Here is a 16993-nt window from a genome sequence, read left to right as displayed (position 1 = left end):
GACCCAGGCTTGTGTTTTTGTGGAAATAAACACTCTTCAAACAAACCCGGATTTATTTTGCATTTTCTTCCATAACTTCTCTGCCTGGGAGTGCAACTCTCCAGTGGGGTTGATTACAAGACCCAGTCAGAATGCACAGACGATCTGCCATGTCACGGGAAATAGAGGAAAGAGAGGAAATAAAGCTAGAGAGAGAAAGAGCAAGCAAAAGAAACATGGCGCTGGTAAGCAGTATGTGCAAAATCCGCAAGGAATTGCAGTAAATTCCTTTTTGTTTGAAGAAAATTTACAACTTGGTAATAGACCTTTTTATGACCTATTTGGGCTCGTCATTGGCTGAGGCTGGTCATGTGCAGGCAGTGATGGCTTTCATGGCCTTTTTCCTGATTTCCCTGGCGAATTTCCCTCTGCATTCTGCCTTCTGAGAGCCTCAACCCCTCTTTTTCTAACCTTTGTCTCCGATGAGGTGTATTACAGTCGCTATGATGTTTGTGTACTGATCCATTTTAGACCAGGGCTGTTAAAAAAACCCTCGCCCGATTCCTGCGGGCTGCTACCTTGTCAGCCTCCAGCTATTTTGAGGACTCATAAGCGAGCATCTCGCTGCCGACTGGCAAGGTCCCAGTCTGCCAGGCTGGCTCCCGGAGCCAGGTTGTTTTGGGTAGAGCTCTCTCCCTGTACCTGTTAGCCCATTGTCTTTTGCCTTTTTATTTTATGCGGCTCGGATTGCTACCAACCAGTCTAATGGATTACAGCGACCCTCCTCGGCTCCCCTGCCTTCTTCCAGTGCAGCGAGCGGGTAAGGAATTCATTCATTTCTGCCTTATTACAGGGCTCCCCATAAGCCAGACGCCACCAAATGACTTGAGAAGTCATAAAAGAAAGTGTTCCGGACAATAATATCCGCAGCATTTATTTAGGCACTCAAATATCTTCGAGGGTAGGTCACTAACTGCGGCTGCGAACTGCCCCTGCCTGTTTTGTCACCTGTCTGCCAGGCATTTTCTGATCCATTAAGCCACGAGCAAGCACCACTTTCAAAACTATTTCTGTTGGGGTGTGTTTGGTCTGGTTTAAGGGCTGTCTTGAAAAACAAGCTCTAAGAAAATGTGGCAAAGGCGATCAAAATACTCTGCTGAATGCCGAAGCAGGAAGTTTAGTTGAAACAGAGTGTACGCTACTCAAAGAGAGAGAACAGACATTTTAATTTGTGGGATATTCTTTGTTTTGCTCCAATAAAGGGTTTTTTGACGAATTGCTTAGTCTCATGATTTTGCAGTTTGCTCCAGATTATATAATGTATTTGCATAACTACAGATTAACAGGTGTTTTTCTGATTAGAAGGTTTGTCATTAATAATTTGCAACGCTGAATGCCCCATGAAAGTTATCAGTGTTGAGCCGGGATGAATAATGCTATCAGTTCTCAGTTATTTTGGATTTATGCCGTTAGCAAATTACGAGTGACGTTGACACTGAATATAAATACTTTATAGCATCTCTTCTCTCTCTGCTTTTAATTATAACAAACCATAAAGGATGTATATGTGGTCTGATTCTTTCTTGCTGCTTAGCTTTATTCATCACAAGGCAGAATTTTATAGTAATGGAAAATATAAGACTCTGAAGTTAATGAATATTTCAGAACTTAAAGAAGCTTTGTAGTAACTGTCTACTGTGTGTTTAATTTTCCACGGCCATCTAGGGTGATTTTTTTTGCCAGATCTACATTGTCTTGATTTTATTTTATTACTATATTGTATAGCAGGTATTATACTGATACAAGGAATACACATAAACGCACTCACGTTTACCATTTCTTTAGAGCTGTAAACATGCAATACACTACAATGCAATGCAATACAACAGTTTTCGCAGTACGACTTGTCAATGGTAAAATTACAGATATGTAAGTTAATAAATTTTTATAAACAGATTAATTTTACGATATGTAGATATCATACACAAATGATATATATATTCTGTGTTATGCATATATGTATAATCTACCTATTACAAACTGTATTTTGAAATGTATATATAATAATTATATAATTGCTCATCCTCAGTGATAAAAATGTTGTATTGCATCTAATGTTTACAATTCTGGAAAAAGGTCGATACATATTATCTAATATATACATACAACATTTTACAACAGCATTGTTTAGGTCACAAGCAATCCTTTATAATGTCAGATATAATTATATACAGTATTCAAAATTGATTATGAAAATAGAGAGGATTCGGCTGGGTCTGAAGCCTGCAGAATTAAACAGTGTCAATCCCACACTGTGTGTGCCTTCCAATAGGTCTGTTATCCCATAAATTTGCTAAAATGAGTAAAGTGAAGACTGTTAACTTTCTGGTGCTTTATATGTATCCTTTCCCAATACCATAATTACATTTGATTTAAAATGACAATTAGGTTGGGGAAATAACTTCTGACATAGCAACAATTTACAATATCAATTGGAAAATTATGCATTAGCTAATTATTTATTTCTCAGAATAACTCCTCATGTGATGTATTTGTTAGTATAGGTAATATTATGCGGTTGATTAATAATAAAATTATCTAAAATTTTGCAAAATTCTCTCTTAAATGTTTTCTAATTAATAGCAGCTCTGGGTGGATGGGGAGAATACCCTATAACTTTGCAATGGCGAATTTTAAAAATATGCTCGTGTATATTATATATACAGACAATGGGTTTGTGTATATATATATATATATATATATATACAGCCATTGAACGGTTTCTTTGGTATTTTACGGGGGCGTTTTCTAAAAGGGACGGCATTCAATTCTCTTTACCTCTCTCGATATATTTCTGTTATTAAAATTAACACACACACACACACACACATGCTGCTAAGTGTGTGTGTATGTGTTTCTAAATTGCTAACATTTTTAAGAAAGTGTGTGTATCTGTGTGTCTATTTATTTGGTTGCAAAGAGTTCTTGAAGTAACAGGTGTGAGAAGTACAATGTGAATATTGATGTGTATAATTAATTTAATCGTTGAAGGGAAATAGATGATTCATTAAATATACTTTAATGACGTACGATCTGTAAAGAATAACCATAATCAAGGAAACTGCAACCAGGAACCAATCGTGCTATCCAGACCTCATTAACACTCGTTTAACGTTTAAAAATAAAGTTATAGCCCATGCTTCGTTTTTGTAAATAAATTCCCTCACTTTTTGTCCCGAAGAGAAACACAGATGAATGAGCTGAATCTTTGTCCTGTAGATGCTTGGTGAATATCTGGAGGGTGTGTGTGGGAGGGGGAGGGAGGACGGGATGCGAACATAAAGCAAACCTAATAGATAGGAAAAATAAATACAAGATTTTTTTCCCCGAGCCTTAGAATCCAACGATTTGTTTATTTTCCAGTCATGTTTTCTCAAAGAAATATATTTCTCATGGAGTGCTTTATGAGCTCTTGGGGCAGAAAAAAATCAGAACAAAGACAGTATTTCACTCCTTGGCTGGCAGGCAGCTGTTAAAGGTATTTACTGCTCTACTGCAGTGCGGCAGTGAATGCTGCTGGCAGTGCTAGAGGAAAAAAACCTGGAAGTTAAAGGAAAAGATGAAGCACAGTAAACATTGCAACCGTTCAGCTCGGTCCAGCTTATACTAAGAGCCGCCAAAGTAGATACGATACAACAATAATATATTTCACTGAGGCACGCTGTCAATTTTGCTGGTTAAAGGAAGGAATCTCAAATCTCTAATTCTAAAAGGAGAAAATAAAATAATAATAAAAGCGTCCTACATTCTCCAAGAAACATGTGACTTCGAGCGTCTGAACTTAGTTTGCCAATCAGAGGGAACCGGGGATTATATCAACTCCCATGAAAAATGATTTCAAGTACCTGCAAAGGTGAACGTGGGAAGAGGAACAATTTATTTTGGCGTTTAATGAAATTTAATGAAAAGGGAGACTACGCAATGTTTCACATCTATGTATGCACTCTTACCCTTTTCAGTACTAGGAAAGATGTTATTTTTCTCTATGTGTGTGTATACATACGTGCATTCGGATAAAGGGGATTTCTAGTGTATGCATAGATAGATAGGTATATAGATAGACAGCTCCATCTACACTGTAGGCAGGTATTGTCTAATAAATTTTAAAAAATTAAAAAATGAACCCAAGGAAGTTGAAAAAAAAACCCCTAAATTGGAAAAAAAGCCCAATGAGCTTTTGATTCTATGTTTGCTAAAGCTGGATATTCTTTTATTTTCCCTGTTTTCAAAAGGCTACCATTATACCTGACATTGGACCAGAGCTTGCAATCAGCTTTAAAGCAGCATCCCCCACTGCCTGCAATGGGGAGTTCTTCTTCAGAGTAGCTGGCAAAATGTGCCCCAGAGTTTACCCCTTTGTCAGGAAAGACACAGGTTTATTTTTAACATCGATTATTTGTTATTTTCAGTTGTATGCTTTTTTCTCCTGCTGATATTTTATTAGGCCAGAAATCAATAGAAATACTCGAAGAGTAAGGTGCCACTCAAAGTGAGTAAGTTGGCAGTCTGCCCCTAAGTATAAGGAAGATTTTTTAATTTATTTTATAGAGAGAGAGAGAGGCAGAAGATGAAAACATTCCTTTCAGATGTTTGCTATCTTTCGTCTTTCAAAACTATACAATCATATTCTGCCTTTTGCATCTGCTTGCTCAGTTTATGTGTCGAAAATAAACTATAATTCAGATGAGAGTTGGCATGCGGGTTATGTGATTCCTGGACTCTTGCTTATCACTTCGTTTGGATACAGCATATAGCAAAATCAAAGAGGAGGAAAGGTAGTATCCCTTGATTTATGTGGTAATGTTGTAAACCATTTGGAGAGTTGATATTTTTATGTTTATCTGTGTACTGCGAATTAACTCATCAGACTTTATGTAGGCTACTTCAAAAAGCCCAAGTTTTCAGAAAACATTTTCCACACAGACCCTCTTCTTCTCCTTCGGGCCCCCTTTCCCCGATCATTCAAAACTGTCTCGCTGGGGTGGGAACCTGTCCCTGAGAAACCGGGAGGCCTGTCTCCTGTATAACCATTTTGTTTTCCGGCCTCTTGTCCAGGAGAAGGCGCTGTAGGACAAGCCTCACAGTTTTCTGTCGTTAAGAATTGCCCTTAGCTTAGCTGTTACGCAATCAGAGGGGCAAGCACCTTCTACATGATCGTCCACCGTGCCTGAGTAGCACAGCAGCAATGCCAAGTGCACACTGCGCTCATGTACCTGCTCCCCCAGGCTCTCATCTGGCAATCAGCAGAAACAGCCATCAAGATACAATTCCTGATGACTATTTACTGTCGGGAAATATTCAGATGAGTTTTTCTCTTCCTCTCACCCTACCATGGTATCATCCAGGGTGCGACCCAAACCTTTTGCGAGGGTGAAAAACCGTTTCCTTTATCACACCAGTTTTGTCCCCCTCAATCCGGTACTGCAGTGGGTTGATAGGACCCTTGTGATGAACGCTGAAATAGTCATTAGTGTAATGAAGTTGTTTTGACCATCATCCACTGAGTTATTAAACTCTAGAGGCTGACCATTCTAGCTACACTCGGCCTCCCTTCCCACCCTCCAACATACACCTCAGCAGGGGGCCCAATTCTCGGAGTCAAATCTACCTACAGGATATGAGAAGAGCACTACACCTCCCCGTACAAAGAATGATTCACTGTTTCCCTAGCACTGCCGCAGGCCACTGACATTTAAAACACTACCAGCTTCCACTATCATCAGGTGCAGTCCTCATTTATGAGGGTGTATAGGGAGCCTTTTGTACTATGATTCACCAGTGCTCACTATTAGCTGATCTCCAGTGTCATCAGCCCGGTCTTTGATGTGATTCATTCACCGTTTCCTTTGCTCTCCTTTTGATCTCCGCTGCAGCACCCCCTACTGCATTTCCCCTTCAGACTCACTTTGGGGTAGTACCCCCACTTATTTTGGCTACTCTCCGCTCTTTGATAGCAGGCGGTAAAAGCACATTCACCCACAAATCTCCCTCTCTCTTTCCCAGGCACATGCTTCAGGGTTCAATTTTCATCTTTAGGCCACAAGTATTTGTACCAGCCCGACCTTCCTGGTCACTCAGGGCCCTCCCTTCTGTCCTCAGTGCCCTTCAGTGGTATAAGCACAGTACATGGTGAGCCTGGCTTCCTACGGCAGCTCCCACACCCTGTGGACTCCAGGCGGTTCTCCACCTCAGCTTCACTCCTAACCCTTACACCTGCTGGGATGCTCTGCCAGAGTCAGCGTGTTTGTCTTGTTGATCTTCCTACTCAACCCACTTTCCACATTCGCTGGCACTGTTCGCTTTACAGGCTCGCTGCTGGGGATGAGGCCCTCGAGTTCCCTAGGTGTTCATTGAAAGCCCTCACCTCTACACTCAAGAGCAGGACACGTTCCCATGGCTGGATAAATGTTGATAAAATAATGTCACCCAATTTATTGGCCTTCATAAAGATCGCGCAATGGGTTGAGCTGAAAGCTTTGACGCAGGTGATACAGTGCGTCACAGCCGCTGCTTGCATTTAGATTGCAAATTCCCCGAGGTAGGATCCTTGTCTGTATGTCCGCCCAGTACCATAAACGCCAGTCGCACTCTGTACAAATAATTACAATAATCCCAATCCTTTACCTGTACTATTTCCAGTGAAAACTGATTATTATGGATTACTTTACTCCCTATCTCTGTTCCATTTTAAGATCAGCAACATCAGTATCTGAAAGCAGGTACTATTCGGAATCATCCAAAATCCATTTCTCATTAGAGCAACAAAATCTGCCTTCCGTATTCACTGAACAGAGCTTTAAAGACACACTAGCATTTCATAATGAATTCGGCAGGAAGAACATCATATTTCCCTGTTTAAAATCTGTGGACTGGAGCTATTCAGCAGCAGGCAAAGTATCTCCATACCCCAATTAGTAAGATTTATATTCCAATTTACTCTGTAGAACTTCGCTGTGTGCTCCACCTCCTATCCCCTCCTCGCTCCCAATATTTCTGGATCTTCTATGCATCTTTCAGGATAGTTGAATGACTTGATTGTATCTATCCCTAAAATTGTTGCTTCCATTCTGATTTCTTAAGTGCTAAGGCTAAATAATGTGTGTCTTCCAACCTTTGCACGTGCATTCTGTCTGCTACACCTTTTTAGCTGCTTAATAATGGTGTCTTGCTTTGAACTGCATATTTTTCAATGTTCTAATATTGCACTGAAAACCGCCCAGTTGTGGCATGTTTTCTTCCTGATGGTGTTCTTTGCCACCTCAGTGAACACACACTTTCTCTCCCACAGCTCATTTGGTCTTTTCCCCTCCCTTTATAGTGCCAAATTCCACTTTATACATGTCTCTTATATTGTCCAGGTTATTGCAAAAGGAGCTAAAGTGATTGTGCATGCAGATTAAGAAAATCTTACACTGTTAATTTATTACACTGTTAATAAATGATCTGAGTTGACTCATTATCTTAACCTGACAGATTTTAATAATGTTTCCCCTCTTTTCTGTACCACAATGATCTCAGTTATCTGGCCAGCTTCAAACGCATTTTACCCTGCTGTATGAAGAAAATGTGTCCTCTACAACATGATTCTCAGACTCCATGAGTTGGTGCCTTCATTTTTTGACCTGCCTAAACAATGACGGTTCCCCATTATATTCTGATCTACAACCATTTCCTTCGCCCTTGTAATGAAACTATTTGTGATTAACTCACTTTTACCTTAGCTGTCACTTAATAATTACCTGTAGGACTTCCTTGTAATTAGCTTTGGAGGCTTCAGTTGGTCAGCACTTTTGACGCTTTAGCTGCTGTGCTTTGGAAGAAAACTGAAACAGAATCATAGAATCATAGAATATCAGATTTGGAAGGGACCTCAGGAGGTCTTCTAGTCCAACCCCCTGCTCAAAGCAGGACCAATCCCCAATAAACGTGATATTGGCTATATTCTTCCAAATCATGTACACAAGGCTCATAATGCTCTTTCAGAACTTGTATGTATATACTCGCAAATACACTGATACATCTCATTTAGGGTGCGTGTGATAGTCTCTCATCATCAATTCATTACATTGCAGAAAGACCCATAATGTTATAATGCCCAAGTTGTAGAAAGACCAGAACCTACCTGTACATATTGGAATATTATGTAGAGATCTCCCTTTGTTTTGCTCTCTACAGTTAGCTTTCTGCAATCTCATAGCTGGCTCGATTCTCTATTGCCCGCGCACCCACAAATCCACTTGCAGTCATTGGGTTCGTTAGCTGGACAGGCGATGTAGGTTCTGGCCTATTCTCAGCTAGAAGGGCTTTCTCCAGGACTTTGTCTAATTCCATTCTATCGGTCTGTCATTCTCAAGGCTGCTGCTCACATGGTACCATAGTGCCCAAATGAAGATTTGGAAGAAATAGCCTGTAAGGGAGGATTTAACCCTTCCTGTCTTTTTCATGTTAAAAAGATGTCCATAGCTAAAATCACACACTGTACTGGCTAAGAGTTTATTCTGAACTTCCATTGGTCCATAGCTTTCTTGGAGTAAGACAATATGGTAGTTCCTCTACAGTTCGGCATATCCTTGAAAGTGTGAATATAGCAAACCATCCAGAAGGCTTCTTCAGTCCAAACACAGATAGATTCTGGAATCAGAGGCAGTACAGAGCATAAAAGAAACAAACTATTTCACAGAGTTGTCCTGTTTATGAATAGACGAAAATGTTATCTTTGAATCAGTTTTTACGAGGCAAAAGGAAAACACCAGAGTGCAGAATAACCAGGTGTCAGAGAATGGAAGCAAGAGAGAAACATTATTATAATAAAAAAATCAGGACTCCTCATACTCTTTCCCTAGTGAAAGACAAATTGTTAAGCCATGGTTACAGAAACAGCGAGACTTTTGGAGAAGTTAAGATGTAAATATGTCTTTATTAGACAGATTGCGGACTATGGCACCAGCTTTCGCCTATCGACTATTGGATTTCCTGACAATAACAAATACTTCATCATTCGTGCTAGACATTATTCTACCATCTTGAAGCTATAGGTGAATAATTTTTAATAATGTCTGTGTGATTCGGGGAGAGAGGAGCTCCCTTCTCCATTCAAACACTTATACGTCTGTTGTCTGTTTCTTTTCAGATCTAGACTTTACTATGAATCAGCAAACCTCTTCTTTTCACCCACACTGCTATACTTACTACCTGCCGTTCTAATCTGAAAAGGACGCGGAAATATATTATTAATTGTTGCCCAGCTTCCCTATTGCAAAGGGAGACTGGGAGACTGCTAGTGACATTTGACTTCCTGTGATTAGAAATCCTCATTTGCTCACTCACACCCTGCTCCCTTCACACCCGAACTGTTTTATTGTTTTATAGCCCTCCTTACTGCTTCAGTTATCAAAGATTTCATTGTGGCAGGCTTCGCGATTTCTCACTTGAGAAAGCCCCAGCGCCTTGCTGTTTTAAGCAGTTTGGTCACTTGCGAACGCCTTTCAGACAAACATGTCCTAGAAGCTTCATGCATGTGTTGGGAGACTTCAGCCTTCTGGCACCAATCCACAGAGAAACAGTTTAATAGATTAATCAGTCAAACCATTTTCTATGGGCGCTTGACCAAAATGCAATAAACTTCCGGTTAAAGGGGGTGGGGGAGAATCACCTAAATGAACTACGTCTCTTTTCTCCTTGCTTCCCCGTCCCTACGCGCTACATACATATTCAAATAAAGCTTTGAATTGGTACTCTCAGAGAAATGCACACGCTCCTTCTCCCAATAGCAATTTGGAGAGTTAACTCCACTTTTAAGCCGTATTCCTTGCAATATACTAGTTTAAAGACCCTCATATTGATACAGCTATGACTTTCCGTGCAGCCTTGATATTTTGAACTATTTTCATTTTGTAGAACAGTTTCAGCGAACCTTTATTTAGTGAATAAAAGTTTAAAGCTGAAGGTTATTTATGGTTCCACAGAGATAGGCCCTGAGTGGCTATTTAGAGGCACGTGATTCCAATAAACTTTGTTTTATGGCTTGAGAGTTGACAAGCCAAAATATAATTCCCACCATAAATTAGTTTAAGAGCGTACAAGTGCAGATGCTTCAGTTCCTGGAAGCAGTGATAGGGAAAGTGTTAGCAAGGAACATTCAGCTTGAATCCGAACATCGAGACATTTCTTCTTTCGGGTCCCCCACTTCCACTGGAAAAGCACACAGTAAGTCCGTTATTACTCTTCATACAACCATATACGTGATCGAGAGGCTCCGCTGTTTTTCTGCCTCCTGAAACGAGCCCTGATATTACAAGGATGGAATCAGATTTACTGTAAACATGGACGGGTACAGTTCCGGTAGTTAGGATCAGGCAGAGAATGGAATTAGGTCTGAGATTTCGGATTATAATGTAGCATCTCACTCTGAAACTAACCCTGTTCTATCCCGGGAAGGTGTTTTTGTAGTGTTTAACTGCTGAGATTCCACTCTTATTGCAAGTGCTAGCTGTTATCCTGGAAAAAAAGGAGTAGTGCAGGGAAAAAAGGCTTGGAAAGCTATATATAGTGAACTATTATTACCTATTCAATTGCTTTGTATATTAATAGAACAATTCTCCAAGATGGGGTAGCAATGCAATGGATGATGCAAAACAGTTGTTACCAATAAAACCAGATTGACATTTTCTCTTTGAGCATATATGTTTTAATGAGCATCAGTCTGAATGCACGAAAATTTTGTTTTAAATTACTGTTTAACTCTATTTAATTAAAAAAAAAGAAAGGTGAAGGTAAATTCTTCTAAAATATACCCTCTGGTAATACAGACAAAGACACCTTGGTTAATGCTGGATAATTACTGGCAGTTTTAGAGGGTAATAATATTGGAGTAACTCCCGTTATATTGAAATAGAATTATAGTTCTTTCTAGACTCAGAATTGATATGATGTTTTCGTGACGTGTTGCTACACGTTGTAGGTTATGAGTGATCAAAGGTGGAGCTGAATGCCTAATTTGGATGTCAGTGAATTACAAAAGAAAAAAGGCCTTTGTTATTCTTTTTTCCAGTGGTGAAAGTAGAGGGTTTTCCTCCCCCTTTCCCCCTCTCTGAAATAAAACGTTTACAATATGAACAGTACATGAACAGTGAAACTAGCACACTTCAGCTGTTGGAGAAAGATGTGCTCATAAATCTGGTTGAATATTATTCTTAGTTCGAAATGGAATTCCTTTCTACTATTCTGTTCTCAGAATTTGCCATCACTTTTTCTGCCAATTTACATGTATACACGTCACATGTTTCCATAAATGCTGTAAAGAAATATTATTAATCAATTAAATATAACAATAACAAACGTTTTTATTGCAACAGGTTCGACACAATGGAAAGACGTCTACAGTAAGTAACTCCTAATTTCTTACAAAATTACCATTGCGTGAAAACACTGATTCTTTTCCTTAGACTGGAAAAATCAGAGAAGAGATGCCATTTTTTACGTGACTACACAGTTGTTTTATTTGTATATAAAGACTCTTGGACTTTAATTTATTTAAGCCTGTCCTCGTGCATGTTTATAATCACCTATAATATTAAAAATTGTTGATGTACTGTTTCTTTAGAGATAATTACAGTGCAACACAAGTGCTAGGTGTCATATTATGCTGCACTTAAGTAGCATAAACTAATTAGCAGTAATACCATTTTAACGTGCTGGAGCTATACAGCGCCTCCCTGTGCAAATACTGAATTTATCATGTTATACCACAGTTGCTTATAAGCTTGGCTCCTCCTCCTCTTTTTTCCAGAAAGGATTCAAAACACAGTTACGTTTGTTATCTAATTTTAAATTAGTTTGGAACGGCATAATGAATGAATGGCATAATGGCATTTGTATGTTGTTAGCATTAGTGAGCTGAGTTGTTTGCCTAGTGATGTAATTATGTTATTCTAAATAGTATCATTGATCCTCTGATTCAATTAAGTCTCTCTGAGCTAGTGAAAATATGACATTAATTTCAATAATATAAGGAAGTGGAATAGAACTAATATTTGAGCTCAGTGGAGGAATGTCAAACGTTACAGATTTTCCAGTCGTTGGTCATTCAAAATGAAATGAAACACAAGAGAATATTAAGGGGGGAAATCTGTAACGAAGACAACAACTAAATATAACGTAGAAAACGCTTGCCTTTGATGCTTTATGACTGAAATAATGGCAAAGATCTTAGTTAAATGCATTTTAACTTCATGCTTCAGAGGAACATTGACTTGTTTTTCTAAGGGAAAAATAAAATCTAAGATTGCTGAAGATTCATTAAACTTCAATTTCCTACCATGTCTGCAAAGCATGAACTGATTGTGGTAATGCTCAGGAGTGGAACTGCGCTTACTTATATTTTTCTCTGCTTCCTTTTCACACAATCTAACCAACAACCTCTTTTACTTCTTACTACCAGGCTGATCGTTCTGATATTGACTTTACTTTGCAATATTATTTTTCGAATCCTCTTTGACTGAACTAAACAATTGTCTCTGCTGTAGGTTTTTAATTCCCTTCGATAGGTAACTTCTCTTATATAGCTCAGCACGGAACTGCATGCATGATCTTGCCATATAATTCTGTGGCCGACCCTAAATCTATGGATTACTTTCTTTTTACAAACCTACATTTAGCATACTGATTATAAACCAGAATACAAAAAGGCTGATAGATCAAAAGCATTTGTATGGGCAGTTGAACAGGAGGTGAATATTTAACGCTTTTGTTCATCAATAACTCTTTGGCTTTGACCTGTCTGAGCAAGTCGAGCTATAAGGTGAACCGCAGGTCACAGCGTCTAACAAATATGAAAATGGGCACTATTTAACAGAACATGGAGGTGATTCTTCCAACGCTATCGATCCCTTCTGTTCAACACTATACATGATTTTCCAAAACCAAAACTTTCTGCTGAGCTGTGAACCAGATTGTGTAGCGTTGGCTTGTTGAGCACATTGAACTGTTCAGCGTTTCATAGTTAAGCACTATTAATAAAAAGAGCAAGCAAAGAGGCTATATTAAAATAGTTAGATGCAAATATCAGCAATCCGGAACAGTTGATTTTGCTCAGAAAATCGTTTGGAGTTGCATTTGCTATCATTAGCACCGGCATAATTAGAAAGTTGTTGTTTAAAAATATCTTCCCCAAACACATCAAAAGTATATGTTAAATGTAGCATCAAAGCAAACCTGACTTTGATAAACGTAATACCCCGAAATATGCACGCACACTCTTGTTTGTCCTGATTTTCCTTGTATTAAATAGTCGAAGAGGGAGAGTTTAACTACAGAACAGCACTGAGGGGCTGGGTCAGACACAATTAATGAACTTTTGTACTCCTGTGTGCTGCTGTCCACAACGTAAAAATAATGAAACTTTGTGATATGTTTGTAAATGATTTAGAATGACCTCTCGCCCTGTCCTTCACCATAAACGCTACCGCACGGAAAACCTGAAGAGTGTGTCTAAGCTGAGAGTTTTGATGATAGGTTCACATTCCGCTAACAGGAATAATAGTTAGAGACAGCATAACGTGATGGAGATAAATTTGGAAACTATTTTAATAAAGCAAAAAAAACCCACATTATAGTTAAAATCTCTTTGCACCAATTTCTCTCTTTCTCTCTCTATGTGTGTGTGTGTGTGTGTTGCTTCCCTTTTTATTCATGTTTCGATTAAAAGAAATCCTTTTGGGGAAAAAAGTGATCAAATTAGGTAAAATTTCTTTAGATCCATAGCGTAAAATGTATAATTCCTCTTTATTTTTAATTTTAATTTTTAAAATAGTTTAATTTGATTAGTAACATCCATTGGCTTTAGTGGAAATTTAAATGGCAGAGCATCTAAAGTAATAACCAGATCTTACTGATCATTTGTAATAATGTTAGTAGAAATTTGTGGCTATAAATTCTTACAAAGTTATAAAGCTCCATTTCATCAGTAATAACATACCTGAATCTTTTCTGAAATCACACCCTTCATCACATCCATATTTCAGAACTTTATCACAACAGAATAGTTTGCATTCCTCAGAAGACAGTAAGGAATAAGAAAATTGCAATGATCCTGACTATTATATTGTAGATGAAAACAGAATGTTATTACGTTGTCTATATATACCCTGTAGAACCGAATTTGTGTGGTATTCACATAGTCACAGATTCGATTCTAGGGGAATATATGGTCGATGCAAAAACTTCACCTTTCTGCAAATGGTTAGAAGTTTAAATATTGAAGGTATCAAAAGACATGTGCATGCTGAATACTGGGGAGTTCTAAAAGTTTTGCTGCCTCTATCATATTTACTACTCAGTAGAACAATGCTTAATATCTATTTGTGTTGTTCAATAGTAACTATTACTAATAGTCTGTTAATTTAAAACGTTATTCACATGATCAATACTAATTTTCTGAAAAATACCAATTAAGTAATGAATCTTTTAAAAGACACTTAACAAGTTAGTTTGATATGCCAGATGTTAGCAAAATTTTCCTATCAAGTATACAGATTTCATCCAAATATTTATGACAATAGCACCAGCAGGATTTGAAACACTGAAAGGTATTTACTTGTATCCCAAGAACGCTATTGATGAATGAAGACTGCATTTATCTAATTACATTTGTGAATTTTGTACATAAAGTTAAATGCCATCTCCAGTTCAGTTGATTGGATTTTAGTGATTAAAAATGAATGTTTCCTTGTTATCTGCGTGATTTTTTTTAATATTCAGGCTTGCAAAGTGAAGTAGAAGTTACTGATTGCCTAATTTTATTCAACAGAACTAGATTCTGGTAACTTTTGGATGACCTCTGCAAGACAAAGACAGGACAGATCTATTGTACATCATATTACCCTCTTCTTTGATGTCTTTTCTTTTTCTTGTTTCCTTATCAATATCTTTCCTCTGAATGCTATTTTAGCTTCTCGAACTTTATTTCTTTCGATATTTTGCCTGACAAATGTAATAAACCATGTTTGAAATTATTGCTGGTGAATTAGACTAAAGGGCATCAAAGGTTAGAAAAGTCAATTCAGACAAAAAGCTTGATTTACCTGAGGGTCAATGAAGCGGTCACCGCTTGATGAATAGTCTTAACATATTAATATCTGCTTTTGAAAATAAACTATATTGAATTTTGGTCACTTGATTACACGTATATTATTTAGTTAAATTGGTGGAAATTATGAGATGCACACAAATCCGGTGATAAACTCCCTGCCTCCCCATTGGCTGAGCCAGTCACATGGCTGCCTAACTTTATTCAGTTGACAGCAAGTAGGAGGGCTCTATGGAAGGAGAAAAAAAGACAACACGAGAAAAATTAGTATTTTCTACCTTCAGAAATTAATGGCCATGAGTTCGTATATGGTGAACTCTAAGTATGTGGATCCTAAATTTCCTCCTTGCGAGGAATATTTACAGAATAACTACTTAGCTGAGCAGGGCTCCGACTATTACAGTGCATCGCAAGGCTCTGATTTTCAGCATCAGGGAATCTATCCACGGTCAAACTACAGCGAGCAGCCCTTTAGCTGTACCAATGCCCAAGACTCTGCAGTGCAGCCGCGGGGTCATGGACAGGAGCAATCCGGCCCACCGAGCCACTTCCCCGGTCAAGCAGAGCATTGTCTGCCGCCTCCAATATCCAACTCGCGAGCTTGCAGCCAGCAGCAAAACCTCAAAACCCCAAACGGGTCAGCAATTAAACAGCCAGCAGTAGTTTATCCCTGGATGAAGAAAGTCCATGTTAACTCGGGTAAGGATTATCTTCTTACTTTGCTCTTCTACTCTGATTAAACTAATCCGGTCCCATGTTTGCTAAAGTCCTTCCAAGACTAGTAAGAGATGAGGTTTTTAAACTGAGGTAGCCAATTACATTCGTCATAAATTTTTATGGCAGAGGAAATAGGCCGCTGGCCATGTGGCTCTTTTCTGTGCAGGAGAAAACTCCATTTTAGGAGCATGGTAGAGATTTCCAGAGTATCTCTCTATATAAAGAAGGAAGAAACATGCACGTCTGTTGTAAGGAAATGTGATCAGACATAACAGCCACATGGTTGCCTGTAAGGTTTGTTTTATGAAGTGTAACTAGAAAGCCAAGATTAGATTGTTAAAGTTATACGTATTTTTTCCTCAGTGAATCCCAATTACACCGGAGGGGAACCTAAACGCTCCAGAACAGCCTACACGAGGCAGCAAGTCCTAGAACTGGAAAAAGAATTTCATTTTAACAGGTATCTGACTAGGCGTCGTCGTATTGAAATAGCCCACACTTTGTGTCTCTCTGAACGCCAGATCAAGATCTGGTTTCAGAATAGAAGAATGAAGTGGAAAAAAGACCACAAACTGCCCAACACTAAGGGTAGGTCTTCTTCATCTGGTTCAAACCAACATTTACAGACTGTTTCCAAGGACCATCACACTGACTTGACAACTTTATAGAAGAGGTGAAATTTTCCATTTCATCCTTTGATTCGGAACAGTACTGTTCATAACTGACGTTATCCAAGCAGAGCCTGCATGTAGCAGCTAAAGACTCAAGAGGGTCATCTTGCTTTAAGGTGCTATTGTACAAAGGAGACAAAATGACAATACTTCGGACTTCATTTGAATAACCTACATTAGCACAGCCTAAAAACTCTTCTTACAGGTAGTGGGAAGTGGGGAAATATGACGTGAGATCTTCGGTCCATAAAAAATTAATAAATCATTGAAAATGAAACTATGTTCAATTTTGAATTTTAAAGTTGAGATTTGATGCTTTATTCCGGTATTTTGTTTTTGTTGCCTTTTCTGCCCCATACAATTTCGGGATTATGCATCTGGGCAAATTCAGGACAGAAATCTATTGATTAGTCTTTTATTTAAACTAGGGAGGCTAGTATTTGTGAACTTTTTGTGCTGCTTTACATTTCAGAGTGTGATG

At 38.5% G+C, this 16993-nt stretch overlaps 1 protein-coding gene across 1 annotated transcript; it reads left to right on the top strand.

The window, feature by feature from the left end:
• Positions 1 to 15348: 15348 nt before the first annotated feature.
• Positions 15349 to 16509, top strand: HOXD4 (homeobox D4). Its single transcript, XM_050969084.1, has 2 exons — positions 15349 to 15823; positions 16205 to 16509. The coding sequence occupies exons 1-2, from the start codon at positions 15415 to 15417 to the stop codon at positions 16507 to 16509; spliced, it is 714 nt and encodes a 237-aa protein (XP_050825041.1). The 5' UTR covers positions 15349 to 15414.
• The last annotated feature ends 484 nt before the right edge of the window (positions 16510 to 16993 follow it).

The sequence above is a fragment of the Gopherus flavomarginatus genome, chromosome 10 (genome assembly GCF_025201925.1).
Source record: "Gopherus flavomarginatus isolate rGopFla2 chromosome 10, rGopFla2.mat.asm, whole genome shotgun sequence".
Classification (NCBI taxonomy): Eukaryota; Metazoa; Chordata; order Testudines; family Testudinidae; genus Gopherus; species Gopherus flavomarginatus.
Note: the sequence above shows the minus strand (reverse complement) of the source record. Positions and strands in the feature narration are given on the sequence as shown.